General features: G+C 41.3%; 2 protein-coding genes and 3 non-coding genes across 10 annotated transcripts in view; 1 reads left to right on the top strand and 4 right to left on the bottom strand.

Annotated features, from left to right (window-relative positions):
* LOC146579744 (actin-binding protein WASF3) overlaps window positions 1-9148 on the bottom strand; it is a 59778-nt gene extending 50630 nt beyond the window's left edge. For all 3 annotated transcript variants that reach the window (XM_085264571.1, XM_085264562.1, XM_085264587.1), the window contains exon 1: window positions 8885-9148. The gene's annotated coding sequence lies outside the window, so the exon portion shown is untranslated. The remainder of the gene's footprint in view (window positions 1-8884) is intronic.
* trnak-cuu (transfer RNA lysine (anticodon CUU)) lies at window positions 5293-5365 on the top strand. The gene has a single exon. It is a non-coding gene; the product is annotated as a tRNA-Lys (tRNA).
* Window positions 5800-5872, bottom strand: trnak-cuu (transfer RNA lysine (anticodon CUU)). Its single transcript has one exon. It is a non-coding gene; the product is annotated as a tRNA-Lys (tRNA).
* On the bottom strand, window positions 7830-7902 carry trnak-cuu (transfer RNA lysine (anticodon CUU)). Its single transcript has one exon. It is a non-coding gene; the product is annotated as a tRNA-Lys (tRNA).
* A 9145-nt stretch (window positions 9149-18293) lies between the features above and the next one.
* The window catches only part of htr2cl1 (5-hydroxytryptamine (serotonin) receptor 2C, G protein-coupled-like 1), a 221281-nt gene continuing 213686 nt past the window's right edge, over window positions 18294-25888 (bottom strand). For all 4 annotated transcript variants that reach the window (XM_085264523.1, XM_085264531.1, XM_085264542.1 and 1 more), the window contains one exon: window positions 18294-25131. In XM_085264523.1, coding sequence (XP_085120649.1) covers window positions 24535-25131 — 597 coding nt within the window. In that variant the 3' untranslated portion in view covers window positions 18294-24534. The remainder of the gene's footprint in view (window positions 25132-25888) is intronic.

The raw sequence follows: 25888 nt of genomic DNA, 5'->3' as shown, positions 1-25888 counted from the left end.
CATTTTCCATGCCCTCTTTTATCCTCCACTAATGTGGTTAGTAAACAGGTCAGCCACAGAATGAATGCAGTGAGCGCAGTGTTTCTGAGCTGCATTCAGTCCACCACTCTGTGTGTGTGTGTTGTGAAAACTCCCCTCGCACCCCTCTGCGACCCTCACAATTAAATGTGCCGACCTCAGCGCAATTGCAACAAGTCATCCAGCAGAACCGTGTGACCTGACACTGTCACACTTACAGCACACAGGCAAACTGGGCCTCCTGGTGCAGGGTTGGTGGGCGGTGAGCCCCGGATACTGGGACGAAGGCGAGGGGAGACGGGTCACATTAAAGCTGTGGATGTGATGCCTCACAGTGTCCCAGTTTCACTGCTCACAGTTCAAAAATTGGGGAGGTGGAACGCGGCGAGCTCAGGCGAGAAAATCTGCTGGTTCCAGCTCTCTGACTCCTAAAGCTGAGGAGCTACATGCTAACAGTAGAAACATCAGAAAATCAGAATCTCTGGTTTAATTTGTATCATTTTTGCTGCGCTGGACGTTTTTGTGCTTGATTATGTAATTTACTCAAGGAAAAATAAGGCCTGTGCAGACTTGCCTTTTTTTAGTTTTATCCATTTGTGTCACTTTAACTGTTGGATCTCATTTTGTGTTGTAAAAAAAAAAATGAAATTTTTGTCCTTAAAACGCACTTTTCAATTTTTCAATTCAATTCAGTTTTATTTATTTTTAAAGACAATAATACAATGTAAGTGAATAAGATATACTTACTTCCTGACAGTGTTTGACCTCAGCGCTGCGTTCCATGCTACTCAGCACGCATCATTTTTGAAAGACTCCTCATTTAAATAACTTTCTCCACCACAGCTGAAGCATATTTTGTGCTCATGACATTTTGGTAAAACTATATTTTTCCCCATTTCTGTTACTCTTCGCTTCTAAAAAATGAAATTGCTTTACAGTTACTAGGCCTAGTCTAAAGATCATTAGAGACAGCATATCTCGCCTTTTAAAATACTAACAGAATATTTTTAAATTAGCAGAACTGAAAGAAATCCCCTTTGTTTTGATAAATTTCCAATTAACTACCCAACAGTTACAGTTATGTCATTACAAAGGCTCTTTAATTATCTGCACAATGGGTGGAGAGAAAAGAAAAAACCTTCAAACGTGGCTTTTATTCCTGTGTACACGCACTGCTATCAGCTGATTTAAGCTAGCTGTGCAGGAAGGGAGGAGGAAAAGGGTGAAGTGGTGGGGTGGGTGATTTTGTCATTTTTAATGCATGAAAGCACAAGAGCGTGACAGTAAACTGCGTCGTGGACATATTTATAGCACTTCCACAACAACTTTGGCTGTTTGCAGGCATCCGTGCATGCAGACAGCATGCTAAAGCAAAGCTAGCGAAGACCTTAGAGGTGAGTGACCCTGGCCCAGCAGCCTGTCAGCAGTGCTGAACGGTCAGGCTCAGGGCTTCTATTTCACAACGCCCCGTCGTTTTCTTCTACTGCAGAGCTGCAGTGTTACAGACGACGTGGAATTTGTTAAAAGCTGAAGGGTTCATCATTCTCATTATTGCATTGCACATGTAACAAGTACTTCCACTGACAAACTGCTCTTTCCTTAACGATGTGTGACACGCTCACAGCTGAATGTTCTGCTCTAATGTGGCGATGAAGGCGTTCATGCAAAAAAACCCGTCTAAGTTCAAAGTCAGAGCTGCAACACAGCAGACCATCCATCCCACACAGATTTGCTTTTTCTGGCCAAGTGAAACGCTGCTGCACAGCAGAGCACCGTCAGACTCACAGGAAGCGGGGAATTGAGTGCAATCCAAGCTGTCTGTCGAGCAGCAGTGTGCAAGCCTCAGCCCACAGAAAGCTTCACTTTACAACATTACATTTTCCACTTTTTGATTAACTCTGGCAGAAAACACCTCAGACACGCAGAGCTGCAGAACACGGGCCTCCTCTGAAAGGCGACATGTTGTCACGACATATTCGATGAAAAATGACTCGTATGGAATAACAGAAAACTCAATAATTGGAGGTTTTCAAATTTACAGATGTAAGTAATTAAGTAAGTGTGTTACTTGGTTTAGTAGATGCAGAAAACAGTGATTTCATAAAGTATTAGATCAAGTAAATTTGTAAAATCTTACATTGTAAAAAAGTAGGAAGAAAATACTTGAATTATAAGGTCAAGCACCCACCATGTCGCCATGGTGACTGCTCCCATCTTTTAAACAACAAGAGACAACAAATTTATTAAAGCAATGACGTCCTGTGATACAAGTACACGCTCACTGCTTTCATAGGAGATAAGGAGGTAAGATAATCAAATGCACTTGATTAAATGATCATCAGCAAATGTGAGCGCCGCTGTAGCACAAGTTTTGGTGGTTTGGAGCATTCAGGTGTGCGTTACCACAATAAACAATCCTACCAGGAGCGCACGTCCCAGCACATTCACCCAAAATTCAGACTATGCAATATTCAGAGAAACTGCAAACAACCGAATTCAATTTTAGCTTTTATTTATATAGCATCAAAAGACAACAGTTAAAAGTAAAGACCCTATAACAGAGAGAAACCCTCAATAATCAAACAACCCAAGGGCAACATCTCACACTCTAAAACTGGGTCATGCAACAGGACAACGATCCCAGCAGATCTACAACAGAATGACTGAAAAAGAAAACATTTCAAGGTGTTGCAACGATCCAGACCACAACCTGTTTAAAACCTTCAGAGAGCCGTGCATAAATGAATGCAGTGGCTCTTCCCACTGAGAACAGAAGCACTCAGGTCCTGACGACCGGGTGAGAAAACAATATCACATTCTGCAGATTCTGAGGGAAAACACGGCCTGGAAACGCATCCAGCTGAGAGAGACAAAAAGTAAATATTTCCTGCCAACAATCTGAAATAATTTCCCTAAAGAACGGTGCACCAGAAGTAAGTTAATAATAAATGGACTCTGACAGTGCAGCCAGCAGGAGAAATCAAGTAAGAAACGGGGAATGTGAGGTTTGTACACACAGAAAACAGCAGAAAGATATAAAGAACAACATCTATAACATGCAAATCAACTAAAAAATTTACTTTCAACCACTTTAGGCTTGGTACATATTCGACATGCAGTCATTGATCCATCCATCTTCTTCTGCTTACTCAATTCCAGTTGGAGCCTATCCCGGCTATTATAGCGTGAGAGGTGGGGTGCACGAGGACAGGTCACACTCATATTCACCCTACTAGCGCCTACTTAACTAGACTCGACTCTGTTTTGATCATTTTCCATTACAACTGAGTACCACCTCAATGTGGGTAGGGTTGTTATAGCAACGCAGTCTAAAGGCCCTTTTCCATTAGTACCTACTCTTATTGGCTCGCCACTGATCGCCACGAATCGACTCGGATCAACTGGTTTTCCATTATAATCCAGTACTACCTAACGTGCGTGATCGCCATTGTAGCAATGCGTCCAAGCGTCCTGCGCCGTAATTAATATGCAACACTAACGCTACAAAAAGTGGACGTTGAGGCAAAAATATACCTGCTGCTCGGTCTGTGGCTTTTCATTAGACTCGGGGATCAGGGTGTTGGTTTTTGTAGCCATATTTCTCATTGCTGGGTTTCAACAATGGTGGTTTTAACTTTTATGAACGAGATGGTCTCATGACTCATCGAGTGACGCTACTTACCAGCTAATCAGTGGGATGCAGTCTGACGATGGCACATTTTATTAGCTGCTCGGATCGCTTGGAAACCCGGGCAAGCAGGCACTAAAAAAGTACCAGGTACCAGGTACTACAACCTAATGGAAAACACTGCTTTCTTTTAAGTTGCCAAGTGAATATTTAAAAAACATATTTGAGCAGAGCTCTGTTTATGTTTTAAGACAAAAATAAGACACTCATGAGAAGTAAATGGGGCAGTGGCTCTAAGCGAATATGATACAACCACCTTTAAGTAAGAACAGAGCATGGAAAATTCACGACAGACAGATCCTATTCAGCATGTCAGATGGTTATTCAAACAACAAAAAAGCCCAAGAGTCCACCTCTAAGCGGCCACATCACTCAGCGTGAGTGCACCCTGAAGAGCCTGCTGTGTATCTTCAGAAGTAATTCAAACCATTAACCACAACTGAACACGTGTTGGAGGGAAAATCCGAGGAAGGCAGAGATCTGTTGCAATAATACAATAAAATCCCCACTTCCTGTCACCTGGAAATGTTTAAAGCTGACCAGCTCTGGTTCAGAGGCAGAGAAACAGGCTGGAGGTTCAATACCAGAACAGGCCCCTCAGGGAGGAAAGAACAGCAAATGCATGTCTGGAAAATGAATAATGTGCCTTCTACTGGAGAAAAAAAGAGGATCCCCTGAACGGCTGACTCCTGAAATACAGATTTTGGTGAAAACACGGCACTTCCTGATGGAATCCTAATCATCCTCTGAGGCAAACGTGGGAGACTGAGGGTTAAATCTCTCACAAAGTCAGAAAAAAAACACGCACAACTCATCTAAGATGGAAGGCTGTTTCTGGCTGGAAGCTACCCATTTATTTCTGCAGGGATGAAACTGAGAGTTCAAGCATCAACATCACTGAATCAGAGCTAATAAGCACTCATATGTGACTTTTAGACAACAACCTTCATTTGAATCTAGGGGGCCGTGAGGTCTCTAAAAGACCAGAAACTCAGAGGAGTGAGGCACAAACAAAGGGCTGAAGCTATATTTGATCCTTGTTCTGAAAAGAACGCTCATAAACAGGCCTGGTGCTGAACATAAACACAGCCTTCATCGCAAAGCGTGGATAAAGGACGAGTCGAACTAACTTGTTTCTTTTATGAGATTAAAGGAAAGATGTGTTCCAGTAATTTTACTGTGTGTGTTATTCTGCTGGTCACATGCTGGAACACGGTCAGGAACAACACTCAGGAAGGCTGTGGTGTTTAAAGGATCCATGACACCACCATCATCCTGAACCATACAGGGCAGGATGGAGCCGTGCTTTCATGTTGTTTCATGCCAAATTCAGACTCTATCTTCCAAAAGCTGCAGTGGAAATCGAGACTCAGAGATTTTGGTAAATATTGACATGATTCAGGATTCATGACGAGAATCTCCTGTTCAGTCTCCCGCTTTATTGGATTGAGGTTTGGTGACCGTGGAGGCCATTTAAGTATAGTGAACCAGTCTGAGGTGATTTGAGCTCTGGGCCATGGTGTGTTATCCTGCTGGACAATATTCAAGTAGCCAGTGGTGTTTCGAAAACTCATCCAGCGGTGCAAGCCCGGCTAGCTCAGTCAGTAGAGCATGAGACTCTTAATCTCAGGGTCGTGGGTTCGAGCCCCACGTTGGGCGTTAGTGTTTTAGGACTTTACGGTCTAGTACAGATAATTGCTATAAAGTCTGCCTAATTGTGAAAGCTGTTAGTCAGAATGTATTAATCTGCACACTGTGTAATCCACAGTTCATCCAGTGTGCAGATTAATACATTAATACAAGCTGGTGGCTTAGTGGTAAATGACTGGTACTTGATAGGAGCTCTTGCAATGACTTCTTACCACTAGCCTCACTCACACACACAAGCTTTATTAACCAAAAGTTCACATTCAGAGGATTCATTGACTGTCAAGAATTTGTCAACATGCAGACTACAGAATCTGAGGATTCAACCAAAAACCTTCACAATTAGGAGACAACCTCCACACCAAGATTCAGTATGATGCCCAAAGCTTGTTTTTCAGCAGCTTACATGACAGTAAACTGATGTAAGTTCTGTCTTAAAAGAGAATCGCCCAACGTGGGGCTCGAACCCACGACCCTGAGATTAAGAGTCTCATGCTCTACCGACTGAGCTAGCCGGGCTTACACAACCTAAACTACTTTCATTTCCAGGGGTACAACATACCATATAAGCAGGTCATCATCTTGACCACATCGACATGAATAGATGCATCAATTTACTGCCAGGAGGCTGATTAGATATTTGAATCACTGCAGGAATTTTAATTCATTACTCAAGAGAAGAAAATGCAAGTCTGGCTCAGTTCCCATGTAAAAAAAAGAAAGAAAACAAAGGTTCTAACACACCAAAGTTCTAAGAATGACAAAATAATTAGTGGATCTACAAACAAATAAATAGTACAAAACACTGTGTAAGGATGGGCGGATGGATTTTTGCTAGATAAGCTCAACAAGTCTTAATGGATGTTGCTAAGTAATAGGCTAATAAGTAATAGCACCATAATGCATTAAGTAAAAACACTTAGGAAATAACTTCCTCAAAACAGACCTTAGTTTAGTGCCTGTACACATTAATAATGTATTTTCACAAGTGTTGTCTAATTGGCTGTAGTCAGGGCATCAGTAACTGTAAGTGGACTAAAAATACCTTTGGGGGAAAGGGGGGATTATGCATGTAAAAAGCCCTTGAAAACCAGAAAACTAGCCTTTGTGGCCACAGCAGAGCGCATGCCTTTGTCACCCAGCACAGCATCACCCCTCCTTTGTCTTTGCTTCAAGCCCTGAAGTAACTCTGTGTACGAGTGTACGAATGTGTTTATGTGTGTACAGTTAGGCATCTGTGTGTGTGTGTTGTGCTGTGTGTCCCCTGTTGGAGCGTTTATGCTTATTTAGTGCTCACCGCTCTTCGCCCTTATTCCTCGATGATTCGCTTATGTAAGAAATCAGCGCAAGCCTCTCTGAGCACCGTCTCCAATGAATACAGCAGCTACACAAACGCACATAAAAGAAGCCTATTATCTAATCACTGTTCACCCAGGCTGGAGTCTAGACTTGAAAGGATTCACAGAACTGGACTCAGTACATTAGTTCATAACAGAGCACTTATTTTCAGTGGCCAAATCTTGAAGTCATTCCACTTCCTGGATCGCTTACACTGGTAGAGGCCTCACTTTAAGATCCTATCCAATCCATGCAGATAAAGCTGTTATTCTGATTGGCTGCTTAATGTAAACAGAAGGTTTGTACTAGAGGTGGGTGGGGCTTCGGTGCTCTGCACTCACTGACATCATATAGAGTTATTGGTAAAAAAAGAAAAAAGAAAAAAAGAAATCTGAAACCAAGTGTTTAGAGAGGTCTAAAGCTACTGTCATCATCTGAGGATTGAACCACCAACCCTTGTCAAGGAGGAAACAACCTCCTCTATGCCCTGAACGATAAGACCTTCCACTTGATGCATCAGGACTCGGTGTTACGCCAAAGGAAGCTTCTCCTCTGCAAAGTGGTAGGAGTGTGGCCTATTCTACCTTCTGAGTAACAGATTGCACATAAGCCAGACTTTATAGTAATTACTTGTAGTTTGCTGAGCCCCTTTTCCATTAGTACTTACTCAGATCGCCACGATTTTAAGGGTTTTCCATTTGGTCATAGTACTTTGTACTAAATGGTGCCTGCTCGCCCGGGCTTCCAAGCAATCCGAGCAGGTCATGCAGGCCACCGATTGGCTGGTAAGTGGCGTCACTCAATGAGTGATTAGAGTGTCTCATTCACAAAAAATCAAAACATCCATTTCTGAAACCCGGCAATGAGGAAAATGGCTACAAAAACAAAAACACGATGTGGTAGATACATGAAAAGCCACAGACCGAGCAGCAGGTATATTGTTGCCTCGACGTCCACATTTGTTGAAGCGTTCATGACTCGTACCAATTATGTCACAGGACGCTGGGCTATGTTGCTTTGACAACAACCATTACTTGATTGTAATGGTAAACCAGTTGAGTAAATCCAAGGAGGTATAAATGGAAAAGGGGCATTAAACTGTAAACCATCCATAATAGGTTCTGTCTTAAAAGTGCAGCGCCCAACGTGGGGCTCGAACCCACGACCCTGAGATTAAGAGTCTCATGCTCTACCGACTGAGCTAGCCGGGCTTACAAAAGATTAACCACTTTTGCCTGTTTGGAACATATAGATACAAATAAACAACAGATTAAATTTTACTGAATAAATAATAAAGATTTGGATGACAACCAGACAAGTGTTTAATTCCTTTGCCCCACCCCATTTTTTGGACCATTATCCCCTGCCTCTTGCTTAAATAAAACATGGTAGAGAGCCAATAATGTGCACAAATCCCTCCAGGTGGCTGAGTTGGCTGGATTCACATTGCAGCAGGCCTCCATACTGGGAATATGAAATGAATTAATTAATTAAATTAAACACAGGAGCAACAGGAGCATCCTCGGGAGCAGAAGCAGCAAGAGAGGAGCCACAATAATAAAAACTTACTCATCTGGAATCTTTTTGATCTGACTGAGGCCTGTTTCACGGTTAAAGACATGAAAGCACAGCTTAATGGCCAATTTAAGTCAGTATGGACGTATTAAAATATCTGCAGGAATTCCAAAAATTCCAAAGTCAGGTACGCAGAGACAGAAAAACGGGGGGGACAGACACGTAGAGACAAAGTGGATCCTCTGCGCACGCTAATCCCCCCACACCCTGCACACCTCCTGCATAAGCCCCACTGCTCTTTTTTTCTAGCCGCCACAAGCTAGTTTGCAGCCAAATCCCACAACACATTCTCCCAACTGCTGACATTTTGTTGCAGCCAGTGAGAGAGAGAGGGGGGAGGAGAGGCACCTGACCAACCGCACTGGGAGAGATGGAGGGATTACAGGAGGGAGAAAATGGTGTGAAACCCGGCCGTCCTAAAGAAGCATGCAGCTCTTTCCTCTCGATTATCAAAGGGCTTCGTGTTTTCTGCGCGTGCAGCTCCGTGATGCAACAACAACAACAACAAATGCGCCCTCCCTTTCCCTTTCCCCCGTGTACCAGCTCCCAAGGGGAGCGGGCATGTGTCCACACCATCGCTGTCAAACGCAAAACCGATTTTTAGACGCCCCCTCTTACCTGGCTTCGGGCTCTCCCGTCACCTTCTCCTCTCCGCTTCTCCTCTCTCGGTTATTTAAACGCTTCTCACCGTTTCTCCTTCTCACCCTGCTCCGCATTTCATTTCGGAACGACCGTGTTGGAGGCTCGGGCCGGAGGGAGGATGGATGGTTGGATGGAGAAGAGGCGGAGCGGGCAGAGGAGCGGAAGCCTTTGAAGTGGAGAAATCTGGGTCCCTGCTCGCGTGGACCGGATTTATGTCGTTTCCAAGGCAGCGTCCGTCTAACCCGATGACCGCCAAGCTGCAATCTGGCGTACTGAGAAACCACTTCCGATTTGTCCTTCAAAATAAAAGTCGACTCTTTTTTTTTAGGTTTCTTACACACAAGTAGGTAAAACGTATTCACACGGCGCGTTTCAAAGATACAAATCACAAAGTGCTTAACAATAATGTAAAGTAATAATTCTTCTGAATCTGAAATACTAAAGAAACAAAAAAGCATTTACAGTGCAGGTGATCAGAGGCACTCGAGATACAGTAACTTACTCAAGGATACGTCAACATATAGAGTAGAGGATTTTGGAATGAACCACTGGCCTTCCGATGAAAAAAAACAGCCTTATTTATGGATCGGGATTAATTACACTCTGCAGACTGGAAGAACCAGAACTTGTTCCTGCTTCCACTATAAGCCAGACTTCACAGTAGATCATTGTAGCTTCATAGCATCATACTTGTGAATGATTTAAGGTCATAGCACAAAACACTAACACCCAACGTGGGGCTCGAACCCAGACTCATGCCTTTCCGACTTAGCCGGGCGCGGACACTGGGGTGATAGTGGACATAGAACTGAAAGTAAGTACACTGGTTGTCTTGTGAGACAAAATACATCCTCTTTACTGCATGAGTCTGTAACCAGCTGTATCCTTTTACTGTCCATTACCAGCTTTTCCATACATCCACTCTCTTCTGCCTATCCCAGCTGTCATAGGGCGAGAGCTGGGGTACACCCTGGACAGGTCGCCAGTCTGTCGCAGGGCTAACACATACAGACAGACAACCATTCGCATTCACATTCACACCTATGGGCAATTTAGAATAACCAATTAACCTAACTCCACTAACTGCCACAAGATAAATAATATCAGCAGGGTGCCATTTCAAGGTAGTAACACTGTGAACAAACAACAACAAAAAAAAAAAACAAGAAAAAGGGGAAAAAAAGGCAATTTTTCCATGATTTTATCATTTCATCTGTAACTATCAGAACAAGAGCACTCACACAGTATAACTCTCTCCACAGGGTAAGAGCTATAATAAAACTGGATTTATTACGTTTTTATTACAATATGACGACATCAGCCTGCTTTTATATTTCCACATAAATGTGGCCGTGACCTCTGATCTATGTTGGATTACATACTAAAATGGTGTATTTTTCTGTGTTTAACTATCAGATTGGAGAAGAGTTGGCTTTAAAACTTAACCAAAGTAATCCAAAGCTTAGTATGTCATTGTGACGTTTGAAGACAAAGAAAATTGTGGGTAATATAAAACTTTGAGTGGTTTTCACATTTGATGTGGCCCCGACTCAAGCTACTATTGGTTTCTACTATATCACAAAATTTGAACATGATAAACAAACTAACAGGTCATTACACATTCCTTCCTTTCTTAGGGAGAAATATCAGCACTGGGTCACAGCAACGATTCAGTGACATTTCATGGTAGTAACAACATTAAAAAGAAGTATGATTTTTCATGTTTTTATCATTTCAGCTATTAAAAAATAGACTGGTCAAGCACAGGATATTGTGCTATAACAATTTTGTCCAAATTTTCCACATATGCTACAGGCCAGGTAACTCTACATTCTGAATGTGCAGTCTCCTTCAGATTTACATTTTATACGAGCTAAAATGTCCATGACTTTTTGTATTTTTAAGAGGGTGTTAAAAAAAAGCATTATAAAACAAATGACACGACTATTTCAAAGCATGAATTTCATTTCATGGATTTTAGATTAAAAAGGAATTTTAATGAAATTTGCTGTGAAATAATTAGTGAAATCTGGGAAAATTACAGGGGAGGAGGGACATGAAATGAAAGCCTATAAAAAAATCAACGGGAAGAGGCAAGTCTGATGGCTAGGGCCCAGTTATTTTAATATTGTATTTTCTATTTTGTTTAAGTTGTTTTATTAGTTTGGCTTTTTATGTTTATTTGAAGTTTTTATTTTGTTTTTTAAATTAAGTTTCGTTTCAGAGTGGATTGTCTTGTTACAGTTTTAGTTTCAGTTAACTATAATAATCCTGCCATTTTTTGCCAGCTGAGCTAGAAACATAAACTACATCTCATCATGTCCTTTAGTTTATCTGTTTTATTATTTACTCCCCACCTCCACCCCAGCCTCCTCTTCTGTGCGGACTATGATGCTCACAGAAGGATAGCAGCAAGAGTAAAACGTTTACAAGATGGTAGTGAGAGCAGCTAAACGCTGGTCTGCATAAATATATTTACCTACATTTTTTCAATCGTTTTAAGACCTTTATGCTGACAGCTGAGGCCCTTTAACAGCCGCCGTTTCTCGCTGCTACCTTCCGCTAGCTTGACGCAGCTGTCAAATCAGAGGGCTGCAGCAGATTGGCGAAAGAGCGCGTGCGCTGTCCGAAGCATTCCGACGATTGCCGGCGGCGGCCGAGGACCACCACCCACACTCCGCGTAGCAGAGCGGGGATGAGCAGGCAGAGCCGCCGCAGGCCTCCGGGAATACGACACTTCCATTTAAATACACGTCGATCGGAGGCTCGTTTCTCTTTAATTAAGGAAGAACAACTAGAAAGTATAATCTCTCTCTCTCTCTCTCTCTCTCTCTCTCTCTATATATATATATATATATATATATTACACATTATTGTATTCAGAGGTGGGACCAAGTCATTGTTTTGCAAGTCTCAAGTAAGTCTCAAGTCTTTATCCTCAAGTCTCAAGTCAAGTCTCAAGTAATGTCAGGCAAGTCAGAGTCGAGTCTCAAGTCACTGGTGTAAAAGTCCGAGTCAAGTCACAAGTCTGAAATTTTGAATTTCAAGTCCTTTCGAGTCGTTAAAAAAAACGAAAAAAAGCATGTTGCAGTTATATGCTAAATGTAAATATTAGACCATGTAATTTTTAAATCTGTGTTTTTCTCAACACATGACAAAATAGTGAACTTAGAAAATATACACAAATTGTGAAATTGCACCTCTTTAAAATGCAGCTCAATTAAACCTAGCTCCAAGAATAATTTTCACCGACAGTTCTGAGATAAGCTGCATGTTATTCTTGGATGCGGTTGTAGGACCAGCTTTAAAATCGCATGACAAAAATATCATACACATTAAAAAAAACTGTATCACCAACGTAGCCTGGACAACATTTGCTAGTTAGATGAAGTCAGCTATCTCATCTTAGCATATTTATATGCATATTTATAATCATACGGTTCTTGGAGTGAGTGCATACACTCATGAAGTTTAGTAACTTCAGGTCACTGCAACAAGCCCAGGTACAGTTTACCGGACGGATGGGTACAGGACCTTGAAATGCACCGTGTAGAACGAAAGACCATCGTACGTATCATAAGTTTACCAGTCTCACAAATCGTCATCATAAATACACATTCGTTAACCGTTTATTAATAGGACCTTTGAGCTCAACGGTAATTAATTAGTAGTGGAAATAATTTCTGGTAGCATCACAGAAATGTAGCAGTGACAATAATACTGTATGCTGTAATCGTACTGGGCAATTAGTGATACAAAAAACCTGTTTTATCCTGTGAATAAAAGTATATGTTTTTGTCAATGTACCATAATAACAGAAGCGAAACGCAATATTGTGTCAGGACAATTCACTATTTATGCACAATAAATAAAGGAGCATAGCGCAACAATTTCTGTTCAGCGCCAGACTTGCTTGTAACCTATATCACTAATTATGTTATGAAAAATGACGCATTAACTACAACAGCAGACTGACCTTTGTGTAAATGCTTGGAGCAGACTAACCTGTGAGCTGGAGTGTTCTGGGACGTTATATTTGGTCTTTGAATGGCTGCAATCCAGGCCATCCGTCGCGTCTTTGTTACTTCGGAAACATGGCTCGAACAATTTCTCCTCAATGACGTAATCCGATAACAACCGATCTCTTTACCCGTCAGCTTCCCGTGGCTGTCATGCTATTGCAGTTAATAATACAACGGCTTCTTGACATTTTTGTGTTTCTTTTTATCGCTGTATAACTGATTTTAATTGAAAGCCTGCGTGCGCTAGTACCGCTTGCCACGAGTTCCCAGAATCCTTTGCGGTTCTACCCGTGAATGACGTCACATTTTCAATCTCTATATAATATGCATGTTAAATTTTATATTTGGGGTAAAATATCAAGTCTTTTCAAGTAAACCGGTTCAAGTCCAATTCAAGTCCCAAGTCATTGGTGTAAAAGTCCAAGTCAAGTCACAAGTCTTAGAACATTTTTTCAAGTCAAGTCTAAAGTCATAAAATTAATGACTCGAGTCTGACTCGAGTCCAAGTCATGTGACTCGAGTCCACACCTCTGATTGTATTTACACAAAATGGAATCCCCAAACTGTTCCCGGTATACCTGACGTTTAGGACCTTTAAGCCTGTAGCTTGTAGCTATCTTCATTATCGGTTAGGGCCCCTCCTCATCCTTTTCTTCTTCTTTGGTGCAACCCTATAAATTTGGGGAACCTCTTCGGCCTCTCCCCTTTTCTACAGTTCCCCTGTGGGAGAGGTTGGTGTCATTTATTTTCCAACACTAACTATATCTTTATCCACCCTGATGTTACTGATTGTGTGTTCTTAGCTCATCATTTTCATAATTACACCTGTCTTTACTAGATACTGTGAATATGTGTATAAGCACTGTCTCTCTCTCTCCCCCTACATACTCACTCTCTCACACACACACACACACACACACACACACACACACACACACACACACACATATATATATATATATACACACACACACACATATATATATATACACACACACACACACACACACACACACACACACACACACACACATATATATATATTCACACATATATATATATTCACACATATATATATATACTCACACAGATATATATATATATATATATATATATATATATATATATATATATACATACACACACAAACACACATATATATGTGTGTGCGTGTGTATGTATTAAGGTTAAGGTTGACTGTTGAAAGAGAAAAATGCTCTTCATATTTTTATCAATGAAATATTCTTTATCAATGACTAAAGACAGTATCTGGAGTCTAGTTTATGTCCTAAATCAGCAAACTGTTCTGTGTTCTTGCTCCAGACTGCTGACCACAGGAGGAAAAAATGACTCACATGTGAACAGCATGTGGTGTGAAGGGACAGGCTTGAAACAGCAATTTAACTAACACCAACCATCCACCTACTGAAGTGAAAAGGAAACTGTATCACCCGTTGGCCCGGTCAGTACAACAATCTCTGTAAAAGGATGCCAATCATGGTATATGGCTTAGCAGTGCAGCTCACGGAGGTGTTGGAGATGCCTTTCATCGGGCCACCAGGTATGCTGTCTGAGCCAGCGTTGCTCCCGGAGCCACTTTACAGCTCCACCTGTCTGTCAACAAGCTGTAAAATCACCCTGGATAAGAAGCAGCTTATCCAGTCCTCATAAATAACCTTACACACTGCTGCTGTACCCCCTTTCGCCCACAAAGTGGCGCTGTTGCTTCATATGTCACCTCTGTCTCTGTCCTGGGTGCTGACTTCTGTGTCGCTGTCCGTGGTGCTGATTTGCCACCCAGAAAGGAGCTCAGTAAATAGCAAATAAATACATAAACAAACACGATTAATCCTGTAAACTTACCCACATGTAATTATGTGTTTATGTAGCTGTCCACTTTTATTCGCGGGTATTTGGCTCCGTTATGCTTCCCTGCAGTGCCATTATGCTTAATTGCCTATATTAGCATAACCAGGACTTCTGAGGGATGTGTAGGGGATGACTTATTGCATGCAGTATGCTTCACATGTTCTGGCCTGATATACAAGCAGGAAACCTGGATCTGGCAAAGTGAGACTTACTCAGAACAGGTGAAACAGAGGACAACGGGGGTGATGTCATGCGGTGGCTCGTTCTCATTACCTGTTGTACTTGTGGAGATTCATGACATTGTAGTTGTTCATTACCACTCTGATCACATTGTTTGGGTTGCTCTGCTGCCATCTTGTGACTGAGAATCAAATGATAAACCCTGTGAAGCTACAGACTGTGGGGAGGACGCCACTGGCTGGGAGCAGAACAACTGTAGGTGGGAGGGAGGTGAAGGGAAAAGATGAAGTGAAGATAAGGAGACTGCTGATTGATTATAATGATTGTAATGACGTGTATTAAGGTTGGATCCCTTCTTATTGTTACTGCTAATGAAAATTGTGGTATGAGATGCGTGACTTGTTTTCAGCCTCTGAAATGAAAAAGAGTGAAAGAAAAAGTTTCAGAAGGGACATACAGATCTACTTATTTTTTAAGCTTGTGTAGGCTTCTTTTCCAATAACCTGAGCACAAGCCAGTGAGAAGTGATGATGAAGATTGAGAGAGGAATGGGTTTCTTAGGAGGTTTGCTGGTGGGAAGAAATGTTTCCTATGCTACACTCACGGGAGGAAAAATAGAGAATAACCATTATTGTGAGTGTGTGCAATCAACTCGTTGCCATTGAAGTGGTTGCCTCAAAGATGAGGACCAGGTATGTGACCACTCATAGCTACCATCTTCAAAGCAAAAGTCAGTCTGCTCTCAACTTGCAGCTGAATGAGGTCAGGTTGACCCTTACATGCAATTTGTTTTTGATAATATGTTAAATAACTGGGAATAACTGCAAGCCCGTTGTGGTACACCTAAAGAGAAATTCATATTTACTACTCACATTCAGAGTCCAGCCAGATTCATCCATCAGAGGTGCGATGATTGATCCATGTATCGATGGTATCATTACCAAAGAGCGATCAAAGTATTGGATCAATAGGGTGAAAGGATCAATACTTTGTTTCTATCCTCTAAGTTCAGTGTGTCGCCCACTGAAATGAGCCCACATGATTAATATTTTGCTCGCTTCCACAGCATGTCTTTATCCTGTTTTCCTTCTCTCACCCCCAACTGGTCACAGCAGATGGCCCCGCCCCTCCCTGAGCCTGGCTCTGCCAGCGGTTTCTTCCTGTTGAAAGGGAGTTTTTCCTTCCCACTGTTGCTCATAGATTGTTGGTGTTTTCTCTGCTATCTTTGTATTATTGTACCGTCTTTACCTTACAATATAAATAATATAATATAAACCCCTTGAAGCAACTGTTGTTGTGATTACGTGCTATATAAATAAAACTGAATTGAAAATTGAACTGAATTGCTTTAAGTAGTGCTGTCAGTGTATCGCCCTGTGGTGGGGCCGGACGGTGCTAACACGTTAACGAGCTAACCACGACACCCTGCTCACCCCTATATAAGCTATTATGGGTTAAAAATATTGGTATTGGTTTTGCCAATACTTACTCTGTATTCATTTGGAACTGGATCGATATCAACATTTGCTGTATCAACACACCACTAACTCATAGATTAGAAACAGAAATTCAGAAATTACAACGTGAAGGCAATCTGTCTGCATTTAAAAATTACACAGCAGCTATTAGAAAACCTTTAACAAACTATCTGAGACTGATTGCAGTCAGGACTGCAATAGTTTGGAGACAGGTTGCATTCTATGCAGTTGCCTTAGTGGCCCGCTACAGTCAGACAAGACATAAAATAATGTATTTGGCCACAATGATAAGAGGGATGTGTGGAGGAGTAAAGGTGAGGCTCTCAAACCTGAGAACACTGTAACAAATGTCAAGCATGGTGATGGTAGCATCACAATCTGGGCTGTTTTGCTGCCAGTGATGCTGGTACATTGTGCAAAGTGGATGGAATAATGAAGAAGGACTCTGTCCAAATTGTTCAGTTTCACCTCCAATCAACAGCTGGATGATTGGAACTTGGACACAGTTAGGTGTTCCATGAGGAAAATCTTCCCAAACACACATCATAATTAGCTTTGGAATAGATAAAGCAGGCTAACATTAAGCTTCTGGAAAGGTCTTTCCAAAGCCCAATGAAAATTTATGAAAACTATAAAACTGCTCAGACCTAAATAAATAGGTCTATTTAAATGAACTCTACCAATTTTACCAAACAGAGTGGTCACATATCCAGTCAGAATTATTTTCCGAGACTTGTTGATGGATACCAAAAACAACCCAGTCAGGGTGCAACGTAAGGGACATTTAACCAAATATTAGTGAGGGTGTATGTATATATTTGAGCCTGTGTTGATTAGAGAAAACCCAAAATAAATTCAAACTTGTGCACCTAATTCTCATTAAAAAAAAATCATTAAAGATGCTGTACAGTCATCCCAACCGGAAAAAAGAACAGTTAACAGAACAGCTCAAAATTAGCATGATATTCATGAGTGTACTGTATGCTGGCGTGGTAACAGTGTGGACCCTTGTATAAGTAACACTGGACCTTTATGCACCGACTATCAAAAGAATGGGAACCTTTTCAGTTGACTGCTGATTAATATGGTCATATTTTCACTATAGAGTCGAGCACGAGAGGCATGAAGTAGCGCTCACAGCACTGTCATCCATCACCAAACAGCTTTAAGCCTCTTTAAAATTGAATGAAGTGTGTTTTGTAAGAAATCTCAATTGAAGTTCAGGTAATTACTGAGTATTTGATTAGCAGTATTAATACCAACCCTGCACGGACCAGGAAACTTGCCCACAATCATATTTTACCGTAGATGCACAAGATCAAGCGGTAATGCTATACTCAGGCCAGCACGAGTATAATACTCATGTTGGGTTTTACTACATGGGTCGCTGCATGGAGCATGAAACTAAAACACAGCCAAGAGTTTAATTATCTCCAGGTTCAGCTCTGTTCATGAAGCACTTTGGATAAAAGCCTCCACTGATTGGCAGAGGTTTGCAGTAGAATGAGCATAATAGTAGAGCAGAGTGAGGTGTCAGAACAGGGGGTTGGGCCCTGTACTGTTATTATCAAATTCCCCACATTACACTGCTAGGTGTTAATCATTAGAGATGAGGGATGACTGTGGTTTGATGACAGAAAAAGAAAGAAATCGAAATTCATCTCAGCCACCACTTTCAAAGTAGTGTTATTGTTTGTTTTTTAAGCTTTTCTTGTCACTATTGTTCCACAGTGTGTTTGTCTTGTCAATTCAGTTTTATTTAAATAGCACCAAGTCCCAAGAACAGCTGCCTTAAGGCGCTTTATATTGTTAGATAAAGAGCCTACAATAATAGAGAGAGAAACTCCAACAATCAAACAATCAGAAGTTCGAAAGAAAACTTTCAACTAGTTATAGCCCATCAGTAAAGCACCAAAAACAGGCTGCTTTCCATTAAGATGGATTCAAATGTGGCTAAATGTACAAATAACACAATTGTCCTCACATTGGAATAATATTTTAATAAATAAATAGCAGCATCACACAGAAAAAAAACATCATGTGGATGGTGACATAAATTGTAAAAACTCATAAAAATGTGTCATAGACAAACATTCACAATTAAAATGGTATAAAAAACAAAAAAATTAAATAAAACAAAAAAACAACATCCACTACATAACACAAAAAAGTTCAACGCATAAAAAGCTCAAACCCACGAGCGCCGGATAATACAAGAACGAGACAAACCAGATTTCTGTGTCGATGCAAACCAGCATCAAAGAGGGTGGTTAAATTCGGGGCTCGAGAACGAATGTCGTCTGCAATGAAATTGGATTTAGAGTTGCTGGGTTTGTCAGACTCTTGAACATCTTAGCTACTTTCTGAGCCATTTAGTGACAGAGTTGCATGTTTGGGAAGATCAACCAGAGTACCTTTCAAAAAGCTCTGCTGAAAAGTCTGATTAGCATTTTTGCAAATGCATTTTTATCTGAAAACTGTAACATGTTGCGAGCTCCTGGGGTTCTCTTACACCCTTTGACATCCTTCCAAATGATCCGGAAATGGCAGGAATTATTTTGTGTTTAATTGCAGCAATTTATTGCTATTTCCGTGAGATAGAAAAGTAAAGATTATGACATTCTGGGAAATATGTGCATTTGACTTTGTTGCTGTTTTTTATGATTTTATATACACAATAGGATGTGCTCATATGAGTTGGCATTTCAAAAGTCTTGTCCAGCGTTATGTTTGGACTGAAATATTGAGAACTGATGTAAAAGCGCAGAGGATATTTTTGCTACATGCTTACATCACACCAGAAAACTGTCAGGATGATATTTTCTGGGCCAAAGTGAGTCCGGACAGAATCAGGATCATATTAAATAATCAAGGCTTGCTAAGGTTGGCTTTAGTGCTTTTTCTTCTCCTTCATGATGAACAGGGTACATTGCCAAACAGAATAGATCTTCTGTTCTGTATAAGTTGCTGGAAAATAAAAAAATGTTATTTTCTAACCTTTTAACAGGCACTAAATCTGGTGATGCTAGAGAGTAGGGTTAGGGATATGTTAAAGTCAAAGTTTTTCTATAGAATTTCTGCCTATTTGGAAGAAATGCAAACACTAATACCTGCAATGCCAAAATGAATTTATTAATTGTGTGTATATTGCAACCATAATCCCACCCTGGGGGGAGACCAGGAGGATGTTAAAAGGTTAAGCTCTTGAGTATACTCCACTGTGGACACCTGATGACTGAGTAGTCTTTCCTGATTGAAGTCTGCCACCTGAGGCGCTTACATAGTTGGCATGCAATTTCTCCTCGGATAACTCAGAGCTGTTACAAAAAGCATGCAAGCACAGGGACATCCACATGGACCCTTGCACTCACTGTTTGATGATGAAATTACTTGCAGACATACAAAGTATAATCCCGGCTTATGTGCCAGGTGTTATTCAAATATACTATTTAATCATAATGCGTTATAAAATATGCACTTACAGCAAAATGAAGCCTGGCATAGTGCATCATTTTATACCAAAAGGAGGAGATTCTGATGTAATCATCATAAAAAAATCATAAAAATTACGAAATGAACCCCCATTAGCACTAGCATGTCAGACCTGTCTTCAAGTGCTAGCATGGAGTAACTAATATTTGCTAGCTAGTTAGCTTAACCAAGGTGCTATTGAAATTCCAAAACTATAATTCACAATTTGTGGCCACAAAAGAAGTTCTTATAATACTTCTACTTGTTGGGTTTTTTAAATAAATAATAAATGACAGATTATGTATTATTCAGATGTGTTGCTAAGGCTAGCAGGTTCACTCTGCTCCCAGTGTTTATGCTAGCCTAAGCTAACAGTGTCCTGGCTTTGCTAATGATCATCTAATTAAAGCAAAAAAACACATTTCTCATAATGTCAGAACATTCCTTGAGTCTCTGTATAGACACATAATTCCTTGAAAATGTAAAATGATTCATACCAGGTAAGAAAATGTGTCAGCTAACACAAGATACAGCGCATTGTCATCCCTTTATGAGTTTCTATATACTGCTGTAGCATTTCTGGGATTTTTCCTTTAATCTTTAACATAAACCCAAAAAGCTCTCGGAGAGGGAAGAATCTTTCTCTCTTTCTTTGTACTGAAAAGAAAGTCTGTCAGAAAACGGCTCCAGCTATGTCTATACACACCAGGCCTGGATCGAATTTCACTGAAATCTTTTCAAAGTGATTGCTTTCAGCTGTCCGGACAGGACTGGCACCTGCAGGGACGTTCGCGGTTCAGTCCACTGTGCTGGACACAATCAATAAAACCCAGAAAAGCTTCTGAATCAATCTCAGACTGCAATTTGAGCCAAGCTCGGTACACACACAGGTACACGAGAAACATAGAGCTATTACATTGTGACATAGTGAGTTGGCTGGCCTGGCAGCGGCTCTTTCCATGCCGGAACACAATCCTTTCAACCACGTTCAGAGAGTCCTCTCTTCTCCTTTTATTTTTTTTCTTGTTTTTCCCCTTGTTTACATATTATTGTGATAATTGGGAAGTCAATGAGGATAAAATGCCCGAATGCTGTTTGGATGGTGCGTTTTGTTGATTGCCCTGTGTTTGTTCTTTATTTCTTTCCTGTACTTCACAAGAAAGCAAAAACCTAAGTGAGGCAGAGAGGACCTTTTGAACAACACTTTAAACATGCATGATATTCGTGGGTCAAACCTCATTGTTGGCTTGCCAACATTAGCTCATGTAGATCTCTCCTTGTGGAGACAAAAGTGGTGCCAATGCCCACTGGGTAAGTCTGTAGCATACAAATAGTGGATAAATTATACAGAGGCGCATAGAATTAGAACAAAGGGAACTATTATGGTTCATTCTAATTGCATGCAGAGGTGGCTGCAGACCTCAGGCTCTAGGTTCGATTGATCACATTGAAGGCTTTGACCTTTTACTCTTTGATTTTGAAGGGCATAGGGGAGATTATGGGTAATAAACATTCAAGTGTTTGTAAGTTCTTAGTGTTTTTATATGCTTGAGGCGATTATTAAGAACATCAAATATTGATTTCTAGAGAAACTGCCATCTACTATACAAAAGTAGTCATTAAGTGTGAGCCAGTCAGAGATATTATGTTTTAGAAAGTATTCGTTTAGAAAAACGAGGCAGATTGAACAAAGACTGGTCAATAAAGTGGAAACAGTGGATGGAAAGAGATTTTCCAATAATGCAAAGTATTCATCTTTCATTTTAAGGGTCTTTTTTCTACTAAATAGCCATCTTTCTAGTATTGTTTTCTTTTATGGAGAAGCGCTGTGATTTTGTTTTTCTTTGAAAAACTCCAGTAAATTTAGCCCAACTTTTAATTTAAGGTTAAATCTTCTTTATACATTCATATCTTATCTTCTAAGAGGCGAAGTTCTTGATGAAAAGCATGAACTTGACCTTCAAACTCCACACAGTATTATATCTTTTGTAAGGCGGAGTGTTGCAGATACTTAGTCTTTGCTGTTTTAAAACAAGTTTTCCATCCAGCATTTTGGGTATTTTACTTCCACAGGACACATTGGATCAATAAAAACAAGCAGGTTTGTAAAGCTAGCAGAGTGCTGTATTACCTATCTGCATCTTTGACTGCATCTTTGACTTAAGATTATATAGTCTACATTAGGGGTGTTGTCCAGAATCGTCCCAGCAAATGGATCCCATCCTGGTTGGCCGAGTGTTTTTGAACAACGTTCAGGGTGCAGAGAAGGAATTTTTGTCTTTAACACAAAGTTTTACAAACTGCCATGAGAGCGACTGGACAAACTACTGATTATTTCTTCCTGACAAAGATGTTATTAATGGTCTGTCACACCAAACCAAGTTTGTGTAAAACCAGTGAGCTGTGTCTTTTGTTTGATTTATGACCCTGGGATTTCTTTGCAGTGACGGTCGACCAGAACTAAGACATATTTTTGAAGATCTAGTTCCTTTTTCAGGCCATCTCAGGCTGTTCTTCATCGATTTTGTAAATGGATCGTTCGTTAAATGTGAATGCCTTGACAGTAAAAACTAAAAGCTGAGGTATTTCTAGCAGGAATTAGAATCGGGCCGATTAGAACTACCTCATGATGTCCTCTGTTATCTCGGATAAATTTGTGAATTTGTTCATGAGAAAATCAAACTGCAGGTATTTCATCCAGAGTGGATGAAGCATGCCGTCTTGTCAGATGTCAATAAAAATGTGGGAGGAGGGAAAGTGGGAGTGAGAGAGGTGGAGTCAGAGTGACAGGGCTCTGAGTGTTGGGGACTTTGTCTCTTAGGGTATCGACTTTCTGTCCGTCTCACGGATGAAATCTAAAGCTACTTGGTCTTAACTGTGAGTTACTGTGAAGCTGTAGAAGATCAGAGAGTCTGACTCAGTGCAGGGTTGAAACGCTGCCAAGCAAACCATCATTGGAGCTTTAGTTTCAGTGTAATTCTTCGATTATTACTAAAATTTGTTGATTTATATGCAAACAAAGCCACTAGTGTTCTTTAATTTCTTCCTTTTTTTGGCTTTCACTCTACCCTTCAAGCAGGTTTTAGCCTGCAGAATGACTGAAACGGGACTAAATTAATAACTGTCCTTGAATACAAATCCCTCATTCTTTTCTTTTTTAAAGTAGATGACACAGAGGTTCTTTTCAATTCAAGGATGTGTCCTTCACAGATGCCCAGAATATCAAATTGCGAAGATTTGTGCTTGTAGATGATATGAAAATCCTGATGCGTAACCTGATAATATGATATGCATGCTCATTGGTTTGGGATATAGTCAAGATTAAAGTCACATATAAGTTGTGGCAAATCAATCAAAAATCAAACCTGCTTTGACTCAAACTTTTCATTTATTTGCATGAGGCTACGTTACACTGTAGTCTTGTTTTAATGGGTGAATGCAAAAGATATACATTTCCCCGTTTGGCTTGTATAAAGAAAAGAGTGGGAATGAGTAATGAGTGTAAACATGAAAAGAGTTCAACTTAACATAAAAAAAATTACATATAATGCATTCCTTTTAGACTGTTTTACTTTTATTTAAGATTTCATTGGTTGCTTTGAGTTAAAAACCTGTGGAAGTAGTGAATTTAGCATTTTGCAAAGTGTTTCTGTTGGTCAACAGAAGCCAGAGCCTGTCAGCTGTGTTAAGCCAAAGGCCTGCACCTTGTTTCTTAGCTCTTGTATCCCCCTTGTTCAGTCCAATAAAGGAGAAAGGGGGAGGGTAAGAGGCGACCTCTCTGAGTCATGTGACCACTAGATGGCACTGTGAGTCCACCAGAGACCAGCGGTAGTACATTCCTTTATGTTGGTCCCCTCAGACACGCTTCAACTGCAGTTTCCTTCAGAGAAACATCCCCCTCCTGTCGGCTGAATAGTTTCATTAAACATGCTGGAGAGGTTCATTCAGATGGCTCTCAGGACTGCTGTTGTTGTCAAGCTCGACCGGCACAAAAATATATTTGGTTTAGTTTGCTTGGTGTGGAGGGAATCCACGTGGACCCGAGCTCGGACTGCATTTTGACTCTGTGTGAAGGCTTGAAGGCGTAGTTTGACCCCAGTGGCCTCCCGGTTGGTGCTTGACTCTGTAACCTGCATCTGTGGGACTCCGTGAAGGGCCACTTGACTTAATGCTAGGTTGACGAGAGCTGGCTCTCCACCGACCTCTTCACTTCATCCCTTTCAGTGGATCTCAGCTGGTATTGTCAATGCCATGAGGAGCCCCCACATCTTGCCACTGATGAGTGCTTAGATGTATAGGTAAAGGCCTGGTGGATGCCTTTGTTTTCTATTAATGTTATGAAAGCCAACATTTACAAAACGAGCACACTGGAAATATTGGTTTTCATTCTACCTTTCCAACCCGAAATATTAACTCTTCCGGTTTCTTTCCACATTGATGGACATAGTACGGAGAAAAAGGCTTGTCAGCAGAGACTAGTCCTTTTCCCAGTAAGAGTCCTCACTACAGTTGAAACCAGTAGAAAAGCTGTCGTGTCCAAGCACCAGCCCTGCTTGGAACAGCATCTGCAGGTTGCAGAAGACTAAAACTGACCGGATGCACACAGTCACACGCTGCTTGTGTGTTCTCTCGGGGCAGGGCTGTAGCTGATGAGTGACAGCTCCGGCTCCAGCTCCGGCTCCAGCTCCGGCTCCAGCTCCGTTTCCGGCTCTGTTTCTGAAAGCATGCAAATGTTCTGGCACTCCGAAATGCTCTGCGAGGTTATTCCGAATTGCGTCCCATCGTCCGTCGTGTCCTCCGGGTCCACTGCGAGCCTCCCGTTATCCCCCCTACCGCCATTGCGACAGTTACTGTTGCGGTCCACACCTGCCTTCCCGTGATCGCCCATAAGAAGAGGAGTCACGGCGTGTGAAGGGCATGGCGGCGGGACGAGGAGGGTTTTGCAACCCTGGCTGGCTGCGTTGGCCCCGACTTTGTACTGGCACCTGATGTAGCTGGAGAACGCTCTCCTGTAGGTCTTATTGAAGAGGGTGTAGACCAGAGGGTTGACTCCAGAGGAGATGTAACCCACCCAGACGAAGACGTTGAGGAGGTCGTGGAGCAGTGACTCGTTGCAGGAGTTGCTGCACAAGACGAAGGTGACGTTGGTGATAAAGAAGGGACACCACATGATGAGGAAGAGGAAAAAGACGATTCCTAGAACCTAGAAGAAGAGAGAGGGGGAAAAGGAAGAGGAGGAAAGAAAGAATAAGAAGAAGATAGTGAATAGAAAGTTTGCCAGTTTGAATACCTTCCAACCGAAACGTTCTTTTTCTTTCAATATCCCAGCGATTGCACCACTTCTAGTAGGATTTAAACTTATTTTACAGATATAAGAGGGCTTTGGTTTTCATCCAGAGTTAACCTGAATTTTCAGAGGACAATGCCAAGCCCGAGTCACACATTCAGCGACTCCAAGTCTTTTTACTCAAAGTGTCTGGCACAGAAACACGCCATTCAGAAGAGAAGTGATGATGATGCATTAAACGAGACATTAAATAGTTTTCAGACTTTGTAACCTTGTAACCGGAAGGTCGCCGGTTCGATCCCCGGGCTCTCTGTCCTGGTCGTTGTGTCCTTGGGCAAGACACTTTACCCTACCGCCTACTGGTGTTGGCCAGAGGGGCCGATGGCGCGATATGGCAGCCTGGCTTCTGTCAGTCTGCCCCAGGGCAGCTGTGGCTACAACTGTAGCTTGCCTCCACCAGTGTGTGAATGTGAGAGTGAATGAATAGTGGCATTGTAAAGCGCTTTGGGTGCCTTGAAAAGTGCTATATAAATCCAATCCATTATTATTATTATTATTCAGAAAAGGCTACAGTATGCTATAACAACTGTATAAGGCAACCTTTTGGCAAACACATACAATTTGCTGTGTACACTGACCCCTAGTGGTCAAACAGTGGCGCACTTTTAAGTAT

Source organism: Mchenga conophoros, linkage group LG3, assembly GCF_057382185.1.
Source record: "Mchenga conophoros isolate Kocher_MC1m ecotype Shallow Benthic linkage group LG3, M_conophoros_male_GT1.1, whole genome shotgun sequence".
Classification (NCBI taxonomy): Eukaryota; Metazoa; Chordata; class Actinopteri; order Cichliformes; family Cichlidae; genus Mchenga; species Mchenga conophoros.
The sequence above is the reverse complement of the archived record's forward strand: the minus strand, read 5'-3'. Positions and strand labels throughout refer to the sequence as shown.